Genomic DNA, 19,407 nt, shown 5'->3' with positions numbered 1-19,407 from the left:
GCTTCTCCTTTATGCTTTTTGACCTTGGATTTTTGTGTGTGTGTCCTTTGCTTATTTTGGACTCCCCCCGTGGCTCACACGGTAAAGTGTCTGCCTACAATGTGATAGATCTGGGTTCAATCCCTGGGTCGGGAAGATCTCCTGGAGGAGGAAATGGCAACTGACTCCAGTATTCTCACATGGAAAATCCCATGGATGGAAGAGCCTGGTAGGCTACAGTCCATGGGGTTGCAAAGAGTTGGACAGGACTGAGCGACTTCACTTTCACTTTTCATTTTCAACTTGCTTTTCTGTTGGGCTGTCCTTCTTAAATTTGTTGTAAACTCTTTATTAGGTACTTAAGCATTTATGCTCTTAGTTCTGAAATGTCATACTTAATGTTATTAAGTACATTAAAAAAGAATGAAACCTTAAGCTCATTTTTGTTAAAATAAAACCTGTCTGATGAATATTGAAAGGATTGTCATTGTTTTTATGGAATGTGAATCCACTAACATTTTTATTGCTAAAGACCTATAGTATTCAGCTTCCCTTAGCAAACAGTTACATTTTCTGTCTTACCTGCATATGAATCCTCAGACTTATATGTGCCATTCATCCTATTGTTTAACCCCAATTAGTCTATTCTTTCTTAAAATGATGGATTGGATTAGAAACTTGTTTATAAATATGATAGTTCCTGTCGAAAATGACTCAACTTTGAGTTAACTTTCTTTCCCTCATAAATCAAGAGTCATCCAGGATAAACTTCTAGAATTGTGTTTAGATAGAGGTATGCCTTGGATAAAGCAGAATAAATTGGTTGTAGCAAGCTAGGAGTTCAGCCACATATTTTCTGAACTTTATTTTAATTAATGCTTCTGTACAGTGACAGCTTGCTTTTGTTAAGAGTTTTCAAAATTGATGATTTCAAGGGAATTTTGTTCTATTGATTTTTAAAAAAATCTTACGTGAGTTTTTGTTTTGGAGGCTTTTTTTTTTGTAAGATGTGTCTGGTTGGTTGGTGTTTATCTTACTACTGTATTTAAACACTGAAGCAGCATGGCTTTTGTATGCAGTATTTAATGCTGTTGTTGCTGCTGCTCAGGTGCTAAGTTGTGTCCAACTCTTTGGGACCCCATGGACTGCAGGCTTCCCTGTCCTTCACCATCTCCCGGAGTTTGCTCAAACTCATGTCCGATGTTTTTGATGATAATCATTATTTAGCTTTAGCTTTTGGGATTTTGAGTTGATTCTTACCTAATAATGACAGTTTAGTAAAACCATGCTGCATTTGCTACTGCATTTGGAAACTAGTGGATCATTCTGAGATATTCTAGTTGGCTTCTTGACACTCTACTCTGGGCATTGTATTTACGAAGCATTGTAGCTGATGCTAAGAGCTTGGCACTACTGATGGTTCATCCCTGTTTTCTTAGGAAGTAGGGGTCAGGAATAAATGAGTAAAGATCAGTTTAGAATTCTCATGCACAAACATGCTAGCCTAATTTTAAAGCTGAATTTAACCAAAACTATGTAAGTTTACTTTATGTAACTCTACTTAATTCTCAAGATTTGTTTTCCTTGTGTTTTGAAAGTGGGGAAGGTAGAGTGGCTTAATAAAGTCTCTGCAACTCAAAATCCCCATCCATGCCAATTAGATTCAAAGAAAGATTAATTTAGGAATTTGGTCATTTTAGGAGTAGCTAGAATAATGTTAATATTGTAATGTTTACATTATGTTATAATGTTAAGGAATATTATAGAATGTAGAATAAGTTTTTTTGGATTGAGGCAGAATACCATAGTTGAGTACAAGCTCTGCAGCTTGACCTTAGGACCTTATGTTAGTTTTGAGATTATAGGCAAATTATTTTAGCCTCTTCTAAACCCTCCTTCTCATCTCTAAAGTTGGTATTATAATAGTGCCTATCTCACAGGATTTTGAATATTACATAATATTAACGCTGTGAAGTGCTTACCACAGAGCATTGTGCTTATCAGATGGTAGTTGTTTTAGTCTATGCTGCTTATAGTCTTGCAGTTTAGAAACATCTGTTTATCTGTTTCTCAGTGTTGGATTACTTTTGATTAACCACTACTTAAAGTTCAGTCATGGTAAAGGGCCTTGCTAAAGATGTTCTGCTTCATTTCAAGATTGAATTTAAGTAAGGGGACACATAAATCAAAAGGGAACCTTTTGCTCATAAGCAAATAGGCATTTTAGGATGATGATTGCTTTTGATAAGAGACTAAAGTTGTTATAAAAATTTTTATGGTCATTACAGGTGATAGTTTATTGTAGAAATAACTTTAAAACAACATTACTCACACTTAAAAGTTTTAACAACATTGGCATGGTATTTTATTTCTCTACATCTTGTTTTCTGGTTCTATTCTAAAGCAAAAGAATAAAAGAAGTTGTAGTTTGGTGTTCCCAGATCTTTAGAGATTGAATGTGGTCTTAACAACTGATCTCATTTTTGGTGGCATAAAACTACATTTTAACATTGAATTTTAAAAACAGAAGTAATGACTGCTTTTAAGCTTTCTTGCTGCTGCTGCTGCTAAGTCGCTTCAGTCGTGTCTGACTCTGTGCGACTCTAGAGACGGCAGCCCACCAGGCTCCCTGGTCCCTGGGATTCTCCAGGCAAGAACACTGGAGTGGGTTGCCATTTCCTTCTCCAGTGCGTGAAAGTGAAAAGTGAAAGTGAAGTCGCTCAGTCGTGTCTGACTCCTAGCGACCTCATGGACTGCGGCCTACCAGGCTCCTCTGTCCATGGGATTTTCCAGGCAAGAATACTGGAGTGTGGTGCCATTGCCTTCTCCATTAAGCTTTCTTAAATTTGGGTAAATAATATTTCAGACTACTCCTAAGATCTTACTCAGTAGAGCTTAAAAATATGTTTCTGTGTGTCTGTATAACTCCTGCTGTGCTACATTTGATATGATTTGGATTACTTTTTACCCAGCAGTGTCCTCTATTTTCATCTTCTCAACCTATGTATGATTTCTGTATTGACTGCACAAGTTAAAAGGTCTTTTTCATTTACAGATGTTTACCTGCCCATGAGTCTTTAATAATGACTGACTGTTTTTCCATAGACCCACTTTCTATAGACCTAGTCACCATTCCATCCTATATATAACTGGCTTTATTTAAGCAATGAAAATGGAAGGGACCTAATATATTACTGTGAAAAGCCTACAGGTACTGATAATGAATGCAGGATAAAATGCAACATGATCTTTGAGGTTGACTTGGTTTTGCTTTTGATTTTTAAATCTTTTACTCATGGAGAAAATTGATTGGAGTCCAATTTATAATCATTTGTAGTTTTAGATTTACTGTTCTAAATTAATTAGGTGTAGAAGCCTTTGAAGTCCAGGTGTGTTAACACACCTGATTAATAAGTTAAGTAGAAGTAGTTCCCTTTGTCTATACGGAAATTAGCTAATTTTAAATATTTGATTTTAAATATTCAAATGGTTTTAATCAGTTAGTCTATTTTTTTCCAGTGGGTTTAGATTAACCACTGATGGTTAATGTAAATGTAATCATATATTTAGTTCTCATAATAACAAATATGCTAAGCCACCAGGATATTTAATTAATTGAGGGAAGACCTTTGTGAATCAGAGAGGTTTTTTTTTTCCCTTCAGTAACTTTAAAGCATGTAAATAAATAAAACTGTTCGACTTCTAAAGAATTACCACATTTAAGAAGAAGGTCTATTGCTATCACCATTCTAGATTATGGGAATTCGTTCCATTCCTTCATCTTCCAGTTGTAGTGGCAGAGTGGAAACTGAACTGAAATTAAGTTGGTTTGTGACATGACTGCAAGGGATAGACACATAAAGATATAAACACAGACACTTCCAAACATGGAATGCTGGGCCACCAGAAAAGTGGCAGAGTCTACTGAGTCCTGCACTCAGGCACATCTTTTCCTGACATGTGCCAAGGACCTGGCTGGGCATCCATGGTCTCCGCTTCAGAAATTTGTTCTTCTGTACAAAGGCCTAAACCTGAGTTACCAAAATAGCGAACTGGAGGAGGTACTGGCAAAGACTGCCATGTTGCTTAGTCATGTCCGACTCTTTGCGACCCCAAGGACTGTAGCCCACCAGGCTCCTCTGTCCATGGGATTCTCCAGGCAAGAATACTGGAGTGTGTTGCCATTTCCTTCTCCAGGCAAAGACTTTGATCAGTAATGAAAAAACCAAGATTTCGGTGACTCCTTTGGTACAGGATCTTGGACATTTGGTTCCTTGCATTGAGAAATATACAGTGTCTCTTTTTAGAGAGTGTCCCAGTCACTTTAGGAGACTTTGGATCAAGTTACTTCTTTGTGAACCTCTCTCTTAACTGCTCTCCTTCCATGTCTTGACCTCACTTAACAGTTCATTCTTTTGCTTTACTAGCTGTTCATTTTGCTGCTTTAACTTAGAAACTTCCTTTTCTAGCTGTATGTATTCACTTTTCAGAATAAGAGCTTTAGTGCTTTGTACAATGCCACTGCCACCTCCACAGGTTAAGGGTTTATTTGAAGGCTGAGTATCAATATGTTCTGATTCCATTGAGGTACCTTGGGCCTGTTGATGTCTTCTAAGATTTTCTCTCCATAGCCTTATAAGTTCTCTTTGATATTTTACAGTGGCTTTTGTTGAAGCAATTTCCTTTTCAAACTCCTTGACATTTTTCATCTTCTCCAGGTCTTATTTTCACCAGCTTCGTTTTGAGATCTTCAGTTTCTTCTTTATAAGGCTTAGCTCTTAAAAAGCAGCTTTGTCCTGAAGTACTTGGATCTTTTGTTTTTTCCAAGGCATTCATTTGATTCATTAACTTGCCGTTGAAGTTTTGCTATTATGTCATCAGTCATCTCGAGTTCTTTCTGCATCATCATCATCTTGCCCTCCATATGCAGAGTACTTTCTTTAGCTTCCTGGAGTGATGTTTCCAGCTCTTGAATCTTCCTTGTGGCTTGCTGTGTAGCTCTTGATGTGACTTGAGGTTGCCTGTCTTGTGTAGGATTAACAGGGGCACCAGAGATCAGGGAGAGCTTCAAAGTTTAGTAGCTTTTAAATAGTTTTTCATTGTTCTCTTTCATTGATTTCAGATCATGCTCCCATTCTTTGGCTATGGTAGCATTTCTTTCTTCAGACTCTGTTAATTCATTCATTATAGCAGTTATTTTGTTATGATAGACGTTATTCACTTGGCAAATACTATCATTTTCTTTCCGGATGACATTTTTAAACTTTTCTATATCAAAATGAGCATTTCAGCGACTCTTCCAAAAACTGAGTCATTTCTTTTCTGTTACTTAGTACTTGCTGAAATTCAGTCTTTATGCTATGGAAATCACTTTCTGAGAAATCCTTGAGAATTTCTTCGATATGTAGATCCATGATCTGGCTCAATTTGAGGTCCCTTGATTCTCCAGGTGATAATGCCATAATCTTGTTGAAGGCGCTATATTTCCATTAGCAGTTCATTTTACTTTTCCATTTCATCAATAAAAGCCATTTCAAATTTATTGATGGATTCATGTTTTTCTTCCCTTGTCCTTGCAATATAGCTTAGCACATACTGAAGCTTCATCACGACTGTATGAAATTCCATGGAACACCTCTGGTTTACAGTAAGAAGTTTCTGGATTTGTTGGGTTTGTGGATATGGATGTGAGAAGTTCGCTTTTACTCTAATTGAAAGCTCTTTTTGGGTTTCAATTTCATTCTTATAAGTCAAGAGACAATCTATTTAAACATTCATAGTGATTATTCATCTCTGAGTATCTCTTCAGAAGCTCTTTTATCCTAAAGCACTTTTCTCTTAGGTTTCCTGTAAGGTGTTGGTTTCCATCACATATTTTTTTCATATTTTACCTCTTTGTGGTTCTGTTGATCCTTTTTCTGTAATTCATCTTTTGATTTATTTAAATCTTTTTGCATATTTGAAATCTGAGATATTTTTCTGAAACTCTCTCTGAATTTATCAATAATTTCTTGGTGTTCTTTCAAATGCATATGAACAATTTTTAGTTGTGTGTGTTTCCAGTTCTCTAACTATGGTTCCTTGCAAGTCTGCCTTGAGTAGGTCTCTCCAGTTTGAGAGTCTCTTCCACTCTCCTTCAGTTCAGTTCAGTTCAGTCGCTCAGTCTTTGCAACCCCATGAATCGCAGCACACCAGGCCTCCCTGTCCATCACCAACTCCCGGAGTTCACTCAAACTCACGTCTATCAAGTCTGTGATGCCATCCAGCCATCTCATCCTCTGTTGTCCCCTTCTCCTCCTGCCCCCAATCCCTCGAAGCATCAGGGTCTTTTCCATTGAGTCAACTCTTCGCATGAGGTGGCCAAAGTACTGGAGTTTCAGCTTTAGCATCATTCCTTCCAAAGAACACCCAGGGCTTATCTCCTTCAGAATGGACTGGTTGGATCTCCTTGCAGTCCAAGAGACTCTCAAGAGTCTTCTCCAACACCACAGTTCAAAAGCATCAATTCTTTGGTGCTCAGCTTTCTTCACAGTCCAACTCTCACATCCATACATGACCACTGGAAAAACCATAGCCTGGACTAGACGGACCTTTGTTGGCAAAGTAATAATCTCTGCTTTTTAATATGCTATCTAGGTTGGTCATAACTTTCCTTCCAAGGAGTAAGTGTCTTTTAATTTCATGGCTGCATCACCATCTGCAGTGATTTTGGAGCCCCCCAAAATAAAGTCTGACACTGTTTCCACTGTTTCCCCATCTATTTCCCATGAAGTGATGGGACCAGATGCCATGATCTTCGTCTTCTAAATGTTGAGCTTTAAGCCAACTTTTTCACTCTCCTCTTTCACTTTCATCAAGAGGGTTTTTAGTTCCTCTTCACTTTCTGCCATAAGGGTGGTATCATCTGCATATCTGAGGTTATTGATATTTCTCCTGGAAATCTTGATTCCAGCTTGTGCTTCTTCCAGCCCAGCGTTTCTCATGATGTACTCTGCATATAAGTTAAATAAGCAGGGTGACCGTATACAGCCTTGACAAACTCCTTTTCCTATTTGGAACCAGTCTGTTGTTCCATGTCCAGTTCTAACTGTTGCTTCCTGACCTGCATATAGAGGTTCTCCCTTTCTTTCATTACAGATTTCATTTCTTCAAGGTTTTCATGAAGCTTCTGAGCCAAATTTAAGTTCTCCATTTCTATTTTATTCATGGTTAAGCTCTGGACCTTAAATTCTTTCTTCAGTTGCTCAATGTCACACATTTTTTTCTGTGTTTCACTAATTTCTTCTTTTAACTTAGAAAGTCGCTGTTCATTTGCTTTCAGTTCTTGGACCTTTTCTTGTAATTTAGCATTTGAGTTTTCTAAATCCACTTGTATATTTGATATTTCTTCTGTCTTCTCAGAGACTATCCCATTGAGTTTATCAGTAATTTCCTGGTGCTCCTTCAGATGCACCTGAGCTGTTCTTAGTTCCTCTTGTTTTTCTGGGTCTTTAGCTTTTGTTTCTCTGAGGCTTTCCCTGAGTTGATCTCACTCCGTTTTGAGGGTTCCCTCCATTCTTCTTAGGTCATCTCTTTCCTTAGTAACAGATTTTATTTCTCCAACATTTTCATCAAGTTTCTGAATCAACTTTAAGTTCTCTATTTCTGTGCTTTCCAGGACTGAATTCTGGGTCTCTAATTGCTTCTTCAGTTGCTCTGTTTGATACATATTTTCCCTGAGATCATTTTTTACCTTAAGAAGTTGATGTTTTTTCTCCTAAAGTTCTTGGATCTGTGCTTTTAAGGCAGTATTTATGTTTTCTCATTTCATTTGGATATTTGATATATCATCTATCTTCTCTGAAACAATTCCTCTGAGTTTATCTATAGTTTTTTGGTGCTCGTTTATATTCATTTGGGCAATTCTTAGCTCCTCTCATTTTTCCAGGTCTCTACTTGTTTCTCTTAGGTTTTCCTTGAGCTGGTCTATCTCTACTTTGAGAGTCTCCTCTGTATTCCTAAGGTCATCTCTTTCTTTTGTAACAGATCTTATTTCTGTAAGATTTTCATGGAGTCTCTGAGTTAACTTTATGTTTTCCCATTCTGTATTTTCTAGAGTTGACTTTTGGGCCTCAAGTGGCTTCCAGTTTTCCATTTCACATATTTTTTCCCAAATCTCACTGACATCTTTCATCTCAAGACATTGATGTTCTTCTTCCCGAAATTCTTGAATCTTTGCCTGTAAGTCCGCATCTGAATTCCCTAAGACTCTCTGGATATTTGTTCCTTGATCTGTCTTCTCTGAACTATTCCTTGCATTAATGGTTTCTTGGCACTCCTTCAGAAGCATGTAAGTAGCTTTCTGCTTTGATTTTCAGTTCTTCAGCTACAGTTTCTTTAGTGTTTTCTTTGAGTTGGTGTCTTTACTTTTGAAGGGCCTCCTGTACCCTTTCCAGTCCATCTCTTTCCTTAATTACGGTTTTTAATTCTTCTTGACTTGCCTGAAGTTTTTCAGTCAACTTGAGCCTCTTGCTTTCTATTCTTTGTAGTGATGAATCTTTGGCTTTGAGCTGTTCCTTTAACTGTTCCAGTTCACTCCTTTTTTCCAGAATCTCACTGATTGCTTTGATGGTAATAAACTGTTTCTCATAAAGCTCTTGCATCTTTTTCTGTAATTCATTTGCTGTTTCTAATTCCTGTTGAATGCGTGATATTTTAGTTTCTCTTTCTGATAGATCCACTCTCAGTTTACCAATAATTTCCTCTTGTTCTTTCAGGTGACAGTGAGCAACTCAGTTTCTAATTATTAGCTGCAATTTCTCTTGGAGTTGGTTCTTTTCAGATTGAAGAAACTCTTGTAGCCTCTGCAGGTCAGCTGTCTCTCCTTAGCCACAGTTTTCACTTGATCATGACTTTCTTGAAGTCTTTCAGACAGTTCGAGCTTTTCCATTTCTAGCTTTAGTAGTGTTGAGTCTTTGACTTTGAATTACTCCTTCAATTGCTCCATCTCATTCATTATTTTCTTAGTCTCACTGTCTTTTTCTTTCATATTGAAGGACTGTTCTTGTTTGTCTTGAGATGCTTGGATCTTTTCCTTTAGCTTTTCTTGAACTTCTGCTAGTTTTTCACAGGTCCTAGAAAGCTCTTCTTTCTTAATGGTATGGTTCTTTTCTTGTGCAACAATATCCTGTTGTTTTTTAAGTTCGTTTCCAAGAATTCTTAATTCTTCCTGGTTTTCAATGGTCATTTCAACATTTTCTCTTAGGTCAAGTCTTCAGTTTTTCCTTTTCTGCTGTAATACTCTAACATTTGTTGCAGTTCATCGTTCTCTGTTGCTCAGTTAGCTCATTATCCTCAGCATCTACAATCAGAGCTTGGGTTTTTTTGGTTTCCAAATTTTGGCTTTTATCTATGCCAACCATCTTTTCCTGAAATTCATTCCTAGTTTCTCCTAAGTTTTCCTCTATATGCAAATTCTTGCAAGTTTCCTCAGAAATTTTCATTTTTAGCATGTTAATTGTTTCTTGGTGTTGTTTCTAAGACTCAGGAGCATTTCGTAGTTGTTCCTGGATGTCTATATTCATGTTTATAATACCCTGAATGTCAGTTTTGAGTTGGTCCCTCTCAATTTGTAGGCTCTCTTGGAGTTATTTTTGATCATCTTTTTCTTGGGTTAAGGTTTTTACTTCTAAGGTTTGTTGAAGTTTCTCAGTAATCAGTGTTTTTTCCTTTTCTACAGTGTGCAGCCTAGAATCTCTACTTTCTAATTGTTCCTTCAGCTCTTCCACTTCCTTTAATCTTTCTTGATTCTCAGTTGTTTTTTGCTGAAGTTCTTGGATTCTGTGAGAGAGGTCTGTCTTCAAAGCCTCCAAATCTAAACCAAGTTCTTGAGCTTCTTTAGAGAGATTTCCTATTTCTTGATTCAGTTTTGTATTCTCTTCAAGGACCTTCTTATTATACTTTTGCTCAGATTCAATAGGATGATTTTTAACATCTTGGAATTCCTGAACAGTGCTTTCGCAACTCAACTGGGAAGTTAGTAGGTCATTTTTAGTGTTCCCAATTTCTTCAAGTAAACCTTGAATTCTACTTTCCTTATCAACTACTTCAGAAGACAATTTGTCTTTTTCTAATGTTACTGTATAGAGCTCTTCAGATTTATCATGTATCTTTTTCCTTAGCATTTCTATTTCTGAAGGTCAGGATTTCAGTTCTGACAGCAAATTAACTTCATTATGCAAAGCTTCATTTTCTTCAACTGCTTTATTCAGTTCTTTCTGCAGATTGGTTATTTTTCTTTCCAATTCTATATTAGAGAGCAAATCTTTTGAATTTTGCCATCTATAAGGGAGGTGAGTTTTGTTATTTCACTGAAACCATCTATAAGGGAGGTGAGTTTTGTTATTTCACTAAGAGAAGATTGTAATTCATTCTCCAGATCAACTTGGATTTTCTTTTTCACCTCCAGCTGACTTTGATACAACTGCATATGATTTTCCATCTGCTTGCATGTACTAGCAAATTCTTATATTTTCTCTTTCAGCTTTAGATTTTCACTTCTAAGGAATGCTGATTCTCTTGGCATCAAGAGTTTTGACATCAAGCAGAGTGTGTTTCATTTGTTTCATTGTTGTAGATCTTCAATGTTTTCCAATGAGTATGACAAGTCCATTTTCATACGGTTCTGACTTCTGAGAGTCTGTATATTCCTGTAGCATCTTAATCTGGTCTTCCTTTAAGCAGCTCTACTTTTGAACTTAGTTCGTTCTCTTGATCTTTCTCTGCTTTTCTTTCTAGAGCTTCAAATTCATCCAAATCATTCTTTTCTCTTAATTTCAATTCCATTTCTTCATTTTCTCTTCTTAATTGTTCATAGTCTAATACCAGGTCATCGTAGTTAGCACGAAGTGAATTTACTTTCTTAAGTTTTCTTGACTTAGTAGCTTTGTTGCTGGATTCCATTCTATCTCAGTTAATGTATCAAGAGTGTTACTGAAAATATCAGACTGAACAGAGAGATTCATCAGTTTCTTCTAAACTTACAGCAGCCTTTTGTGTTTTTGTTGTCATGCTCATTGGCATATTAAATTTATTTATGTAGTTTGAGTCCTTCATTTTGTTAACTTTCCCAACGCACCAAGGGACTTTTTGGGTTTTTTTAGCCTTTAATTCTTGTGATACTAAGGAAGAAGAGGTCACCAGCATCCTTGTTAGGTTTTGAATTTTCTCAATGTGGACTTTTTGAAGTAGGTTGTCTTCTTCCAAGAGTTGGGCCAGTTGGTCTTTTTCCTTTGCCTGGGCTCAAGTCTCTAAAGAAACCTCCTCTAATTTGCTTTTTAAGATCCATTATTTCTTTTCTATATCTTTTCAAGAGAGCTTCATCACTTGATACCTTGTTAACATAAGGATTATTCTTTATATATTTGGCAGTGCTGGCAAACTGGAGAGTAATAAGGGTTTCATCAAAAGACACAAGCGTAATCGTGCAGATTGTATGTGTTTTTGCATTTCCTCCCAAGGAATTCTGGAGAATTCATGTTAATTTGCTGTCTCGATAATTTATGAAACCATCAACTTGTCCATCGCTAAGTTTCTTGATCACTTGTCCCAAAATAAATAAGCTTTGATTTATATTATAGCCTTCTTTGAGTCACAGACCTTCAGCACTGTTTGAGCAGCCCTTTCACTGCCTGCAAGATCAACCAAATTCAAATGGGACACTTTGACAGATCCTTCAGAATTAGAAGGTTCACCTTTCTCTCTGCTTTCCAAAATCATTCTAAAAATGGTGTGAGAACAGACTACTTCTTTGATTCAGTTTTGTAATTCCATAATGCCTGTTCTTTTCTCCTTTTGTGATCCACTTCAAAGCCATTTCTAATGTATAAACAACTTCTATGAGGTCATCCACATACACATTCCTGTTGAAGTCTTCCCGAATTATTAAAGGCTTCATTTTTTGAGTATCACAATGTAAGTCTGTAATGATTTCATTGTATATCTCCATGTGAGACACATAAGAGAAATTCCCTACAGGAAACTTCTTAATTTTCTGGAAAGTGTCATGAATTGCCCTGAGTGTTACTCCCAAATACTCTTGTGAACCCATCGTAGTATATGTTTTTCCTGAAGCAGTCTGCCCATAGGCAAATATAGTACCATTTTAGCCTTGGATGGCAGAATCTATGATTAACAGCACAATTTTCTTCATACACATTTTTAGTTGTTCCATTACTATGAAAGACAATCAAAATTAAAGGATTTACTCCCATCAACTTGATAAATTGTATTATTGTCAGTTTTCCAGTAAACTTGAGTATCTTTTCCAAGCGCTGCTTCTCTGCTATTGAGCAGTCGAACCTGCATGCAGACAGCTACGGCTCCTTCCTTAGCCATCCTGCCTGGTTGGATCCCAGGGAATAGAGAAGAGGTTTTAAAAGAGAAATGAAAGTTGGTTTTCAAGTAAAGGCACAGTAAATTCTAGACCAGAGGTTTTTGTTAGTGGACCTCAGACTCTTAGGAGTGGCACAAGGTAGGTTGCTGAGTTGTTACTGCATGCAAAAGTCAATGAGCTAATAGTTCATTAAATATTGTCTGAAGGGAGATAATATTTCATACATGTGTACTACTGTTTTCAAAGTATGTAAACATGTTCTGAGTAATAAAATGTAAATTGTTGAAAAGGGTCATTCATCATAACTTTAGGTAAATCATCCTTCATTATTTCCGAGTATAAATAGTGAAAGCACAGTTATTCTGTTTTTGAGATTCTTAAAATTCAGAGTGTTGGAAACTTTGTCCTAGGATAGCATTGATTTCTCTAGTTTATTATTATTTAATTTGTTTCTCTAGCAATTAGATGGTGATACATAATATAGATTATGATATATAATAATAAGACCTGTAAAGTGTCATAGAGATGATGCTGTTTTGCAGTTTTACCTAAAGAATTGTGCTCTGAAAATTGGTCTGTAAACACATTTTCTATACAAGCAGTGGTATTTATAGATTTTTCTTTTGCTAGACTGTAAAATTTTTAGGAGGGGAGAATAGATCTTATCATTGTGTTTCTAGGGAGGGCAAAAATATTTATGCTGCAATGTTAAGTGAATGAACTAAAAAAAGGTGCGTGTGCATTTAAGTTTTTGAAATAAAACAGTTCTAAAAATTAGCTTTTATTGTTGTTTCTTTTGATGTAGTCTGGAGACTTTTTTATTAAGAATAAGAGTGGACTTCCTTTAGTCCTAAACCACTGGACCAGGACCAGAAGTTTTGAAGGGCCAGGGCTTTGTGGGTTATCAGTAATGGCCTTGAAGGCTCTGAGTATTTAGGACAAGGTAGGAGTTGGGATGTTAATTAACTACTTGAACTCCTATTGTTTTTTGGGTGGGGTGGGGGGACCTGGATTTCTTTTTTACTATGAGCTGTTACTTATCCAAATCTTTCCCTGACATTCTCCAGAACTTTATTATTGGAAGGGTGGTCACCACACTAGTAGCAGTACTAGGAGTCCCAGGAGCTTTTTAGAAATGCGGAGTCTCATGCTTCATTCCAGGCCTTCTGAGTTAGAATCTTCATTCTAACAAGATCCCCAGAATATTCCTTCCCTGGTGGCTCAGCTGGTAAAGAATCCACCTGCAATGCAGGAGTCTTGGGTTCCACCCCTGGGTTGGGAAGATCCCCTGGAGAAGGGAATGGCTACCCAGTCCATTCTGGCCTGGAGAATTCCATGAAACGTATAGTCCAAGGGATCACAAAAAGTAGGACATGACTGAGCAACTTTCACTTTCAGAATGTTCTGTGTGTTCATGACAGTTGAGGAGTGCTAGTCTCCAACTTTTTCTTCTTGAAACTCCAACTTTTTCTTCTTGAAAACTTTTGTTCAAGCCCTAAGTTATTTTTTAAGTGCCCAATAAAATAGGGTAAAACTATTTTCAACTATCTTATTGTGCTGTTTATTCAGATTTTGTGAAGAATGACAAAAATCAGTCACTTGTAGTGAATCTTGAGACTTAAAAGTAAAAATTGTATGTATTAGAGAAAGAGACAAGGTGTATGTTCTACAGGATATTTTATCATAGGAACAAAAAGAGATTGGGAATTTTGATGTTTAAATGTTGACCTGTGCTTAGTGGCTCAGTCATGTCCGACTCTTTGCTACCCCGTGGACTGAAGTCCACCAAGCACTTCTGTCCATGGGGATTCTCCAGGCAAGAATACTGGAGTGGGTAGCCTTTCCCTTCTCCAAATGCTGACCTACTAGGAGGTAAAGCAGCAGAGCTACTTACTTAACAATAGCACATGACATTTCAGAGTGCTTCCCTTTCATAGTAACTAGCAGACTGGACTGGCAGGAGGCTGTCAAGAGTGGAGATCAACCAGGAAGCATACCTTTTTATTTGACCATCACGTTCTCAAGATTGGTTTTGGAAAGGATTACTGGAACCTAAGGGAAAGAGAAGGGGAGTTGTGCTTCTGTTTGCTCTGGGGGAGGGGTTTGGATCTTGTAGGACACTCAAGCGGCAAAATAATGTTTCCCATAAAATTGTGTTTGGCCTTTATTTCCTCATCTTCCATTAGTCTTTTCTATTTCCCGTAGCCCCTTAACTTTCATTTAATCCCTATAGTTGCTTTTAAGCTAGCAGCCCTTTCCCCAGCCAACCCTTCACCTCTGTTTCCATTGCAGTTTCCTTTAGCTCCCGTGGTCCTACATCAGTGGTCCTCAGATGTGGACAGTTTTGTCCCCCTGCTCCTATGGAACATCTGAGATATTTTTGGTCACGACTAGGGTAGATGCTGGTAAAAGGCCTACAGTGGTCCAGGACAGCCCTCCCCAGCAGAAAATTACCCAAAGTCTGTATTGCTGAGTTTGGGAAACCCTAACCTGGATTATAGCCGGAGTCCATGAATTTGTCTGTGCCTTTTTAATTCTCATTCACAAGCTTTCAAGAGTTCCCCCATGGAATGAAGTCCAAACTCCTTGGCAAGTGATAGAAAACAATTCATAATTGTTTTAAAAATTGCTTTCAAGCCTCATCTTTTGCTCTCATGGTTGGCCCTTTATTAATGATAGATTGAAAACTTGTAGTTTTCTCTTAATTAACAACACAGTTCCTATATGCTTCCTCAAGTGCATTTTTCCCAGCCTATAATACATCTTTTTCCCTAGCTCACTCTGTTTTGTTTTGTTTTGTTTTTTTTTTCCTATCTAGACACACTCCTCCTCCAACACTGCTCAGGCATTCATCCTCTCTGTGACGGCTTCTTTGTCTCTCTTCTTTTGGTACCTTGATTACATGTGCATTTTTAATATCACAGTGAGTGTTCAGTTTGCACAACTTTGTTACCTACTAGGTTATGTCCTCTTTTGGAGGGAAAGGTGTGTGTTGTAGTCATCCTTGTATTCCAAGTACTTGGAATAGTTCTTGATACAAAGTAGGCTCTCAACATGCTTTGTTGAAAATACATTTTCCTTCAAGGGATAAGTAATAGTTCAGATACTTTGGAAATAGATGGGACTTTACCATAATTTATGTTATCTGTGATGGGACTTCTGTCTGTAATGTTACTGCTTTTGTATTGTGTTTCTTGACTTTGTGCTTTGTATTGCTGCCATCTCTTTCAGGTGTCTTTTGTTGCTTATAATGGTATTTAAATGGTATCAGTACCCTAGATCTTTTCATTCAGTATCACATGGAAAGTTTACTTTTGAATTAGACTTTGTATGTGAAGTCACTCAGTCATGTCCGTCTCTTTGTGACCCCATGGACCGTAGCCTACCAGGCTCCTCCGTCCACGGGATTCTCCAGGCAAGAATACTGGAGTGGGTTGCCATTTCCTTCTCCAGGGGATCTTCCGGACCCAGGGATTGAACCCTGGTCTCCCGCATTGCGGGCAGACTGCTTTAACCTCTGAGCCACCAGGGAAGCCCTTTAATCCCTGGCTATTTATGGAAGAACTTAAATCTGTAATGACACAAGTTTGGTGATTTCTTCTACCCAAGAGAAAAGGCCTTGGGCTAATTAAAAGTTTTGGGCGTGATGGGATGGAGGGAGAGGAATAATGAATTCCTCTTTGGAAAAATAAACATATGAGAGCTGTTGGGGAGGGAGAATCATACATCGGATTCATTTAAACCTTTTTTCTATATTGCTTAATGAACTACCTAAGAATAAATTTCACTAAAGTAGTAACTGGATCAAAAACAAGTCTGGATTTATGAAGGATCTAAATAACAAAAGAACATATAAACAATAAACATCTTGCTTTCAAATGTGTGACTGGAATTTGGGTGTCCTTATATAGATCCTGCTTGACAGGTTGTGATTTTGTTTAAATAAATATTCTTTGATATGTTGAACTTTTTTGATCAGGTACTTTTTAGCCCAATTTCTAAAATACAAATTTTAAATTAGTGGCTTAATTTAGAAGGCTTAATTAAGGCTGTATTATTTTTGCTGTATGTCAAAGCCTTATTTGTTGTGAGCGATGTTATTAGAAGTAACTTGCTTTAAAATTCTTTCATTTGTAATTTGGTTCTGAAGAGTATATTTCTATTCTCATTCACAAAAGTTGTCTGTGATGTCAACACAGAGAGTAATTGAATTGGCTCAAGATTGCACAGAGGTGGAATTATTGTGGCTTCATGAAACTTTACCCACTGCTGTAATTATTGGGTAGATGGGTAGTCTAGTTGCTTTTCTAAGTTTAATTTTTGAAGAAAATTAATTTTAACTATTTACTTCTGCAGTCTTGAGACAGAACAATGAGTAAAGACAGATTTTAAGTTTTAAATTAGATACCTTCCCAAGAAAATATGTTTTTTTCCTTAAAGGAAAAAAAATGGCAGTTTCTCTTTAAGATGCAATTTAGTATAGATCTGCTATAATTAAAAGAGGGAAGATGGTGGAAACCGTTATTAACTATATAAAAAACCCTGCCAACCACTATTAAAATTATTTACTACCTTTATTATAATATTATCCAATGACTCTTGCCCTTATTAGATGGTTTATTTAGTATCAATCTGTTCAAATTACTGAGATTTATAAGACCACTGAAATTTGTGTATTTTTTTAAGGTCTGAGATTATTTCTTTTCATTGAGTACAAGTTGAAGAACGCCTTATAACAGATCAATTGGTACTCTGCCCTAGTTTTATTTTTAAAAATTAAAAAAAAACCAAAAAGTCCATTCCTTAGAAATTGGCTGCTTCTTTTAAGTGAGTGATTCTCAGTAGGAAATAAGGTAGTGAGATGGGGAGCAGAAAAAGATACAGCATGAAGAACTTTTTTAACTGTATTTTGTGCCCTTGAAGCCATTTCTTCATATTGCATTGAGCATAGGTAAGTGCCAGTGGAAAAAATTTGGAAAGCATTTACTTTGCTGATAAGTTAATTTCTGTTCATTAAAGTCTTAATAAACTCAGATTATAATGGATTTCACTAAAACATCTGTTGTTTTCTGTAATATTGTTGTTAGGACTGTGGGTTCTTTTGGAGATGTGTGTATTCTGGGGTGGGGATGGGGAATGGTGGGTGGGGCTTTTAAGGATGTTAGAGGGAGTGTCTCAGTAATTGTACTTGTTTCCTAGTCCACCATTCCTGATACCTTCTGTGTGTTAGTTACTAGCTTAGATTAGTGTGGGGGTTGTTAGGAGTGGCTTGGTTTCTTTCCTTCTTTTTCCTAGCCAAGGAAGTATCGCCTGGGGATGCTGGAGGAGAGGCTAGTTCCGATGGGATCAAAGGCACGAAAAGCAAAGAACCCTATTGGCTGCCTTGCTGACAGGTGTAAATCAGGAGTACCCATCAATATGGTTTGGTGGAACAGAGTCACAGAAAACAATTTACAGGTAAAAATACTTTTTTTAGACATTTTTGAAAGTGAATATTTTGGCTGCTTTCTGTGTCTGTGTGGGGTGGTGGGTATGAGATTGGATGGCTTAGCTGATGTACTTAGGTTTTTTTTTTGACTGAAGTAAAATTAGTGGCCCATTAACTATGATTTTGTTTTGTGGCTTTTTTGCACTTTCTCTGCTTTTATGTTCCTATTCTTTTATTAAATTTAGTTTTTCCTGTTGGATTTTGTTAACAATGCAGTTTATTTTTAATACACAAAGTTGTTCAGGGTACTACATTAAAAAGTCATATTATAAAACTGATTACAGAAAATCTCATTTATTTGGAATCCGAATAACAGAAAGCTCTATGTGTTGTCTTTTTGTACATTTTTAACTAGATTAAAAATTGTGTCTACACAAGCTTGTCAAGTGTTGGCTCTGAAACCAACTTCAACAGTATGTTGTCATAGATGCATTTCAGTCTTTGCATTTTCTGTGCTAATGAAAATGAATTTTTATAACTCACAGGCTAGTTCTCATATGAGTGAATCTGAAGTACCCGCTGAATAGCTTGGATCATATTCCATTTTAATTTGGATTATAGTCTCATTTAAAGACGTTGGTAATTGTATAAAATGGATAGCTCTACTAATCAAAATTTCAGTTTGGCTGGAAGTAGAATATCTTTCATCCCAAACTCCCTGAGTAAGTGTATTGTTTTTCATATATTGCTAGCCAAAAGTCTGTAACTCCACATATACACATCACACTCAGAAAGGGTATTACAAAGTTAACAACTTGGTTTTATTTCTGTCACCAGCTTTGTATTATGAAGAGGTTTCATAGTACTTTGGTCTGTTTAATGTTAATACCATATCAGTGTCTGTACTGCCTTGGGCACAGAAATAAAAGTTATCCTGAAAATACTGCACATGTCACTGATACTTTGGTAGTGTTTTTTCTAAATATAAGGAAAAATAGGAAAGTGGCAGGGGGGTCCACATAATCAAATACTTAAAATCTTCAGTGGAAAGTTTGGGATATGTCAATTGTGAATAAGAATATAGTTTACTGAATTTTTGTTTTTGAGATCAGGAGAGGATTTGATGTGGTTAGTGTTAGAATTAGTCTTCAGTTTTAAAAAGAAAGCCTGAAAATAAATTGGGTCCCAATTTATGTTGGTTTCAGGGGACACATGGGTAATGCAGAGGCACGGCCACTTGACTGCCCCATCTGCCCACGGCTGTCCTTCCCCCTTATCTCAGTGGTAGTTTTGAGGTACCTCTTTTTAGCATAGCTTGAAAAATCATTAGGTTAGTATAAGAATATGTGCTAGCTAGAGTTATGCTTTATTTTTAATTTAAAAAGCTGGTGATAGATTTTGGAGAAGGAAATGGCAACCCACTCCAGTATTCTTGCTTGGAGAATCATATGGATGGAGGAGCCTGGTGGGCAACACCCGATGGGGTTTCGAAGAATCAGACATGACTGAGCAACTAACACACAGTTATAGATTTGCATTCAGTGTGTTAAAGACTGAATTGATGTTATCTGAATCTAATACTTCAAATACTAATAGTACTTTGTGCTTCAAATAGTTAAAATAGTTC

General features: G+C 36.8%; 1 protein-coding gene and 1 pseudogene across 9 annotated transcripts in view; one reads left to right on the top strand and one right to left on the bottom strand.

Moving 5' to 3' along the window:
• PAN3 (poly(A) specific ribonuclease subunit PAN3) overlaps positions 1 to 19,407 on the top strand; it is a 126,656-nt gene that overhangs the window by 27,114 nt on the left and 80,135 nt on the right. For 6 of the 9 annotated variants that reach the window (XR_011466320.1, XR_011466319.1, XM_070380481.1 and 3 more), the window contains exon 5: positions 17,648 to 17,809. The exons of the other annotated variants lie outside the window; for them this stretch is intronic. Coding sequence is in view for 4 of the 6 variants with exons in the window: in XM_070380481.1 (XP_070236582.1) it covers positions 17,648 to 17,809 (162 nt within the window). In the remaining 2 variants the exon portion in view is untranslated. The remainder of the gene's footprint in view (positions 1 to 17,647; positions 17,810 to 19,407) is intronic. 9 annotated transcript variants of the gene reach the window in all.
• Positions 3,729 to 12,363, bottom strand: LOC138990276 (centromere-associated protein E-like; annotated as a pseudogene).

Source organism: Bos mutus, chromosome 12 (assembly GCF_027580195.1).
Source record: "Bos mutus isolate GX-2022 chromosome 12, NWIPB_WYAK_1.1, whole genome shotgun sequence".
Taxonomy (NCBI): Eukaryota; Metazoa; Chordata; class Mammalia; order Artiodactyla; family Bovidae; genus Bos; species Bos mutus.
The sequence above is the reverse complement of the archived record's forward strand: the minus strand, read 5'-3'. Positions and strand labels throughout refer to the sequence as shown.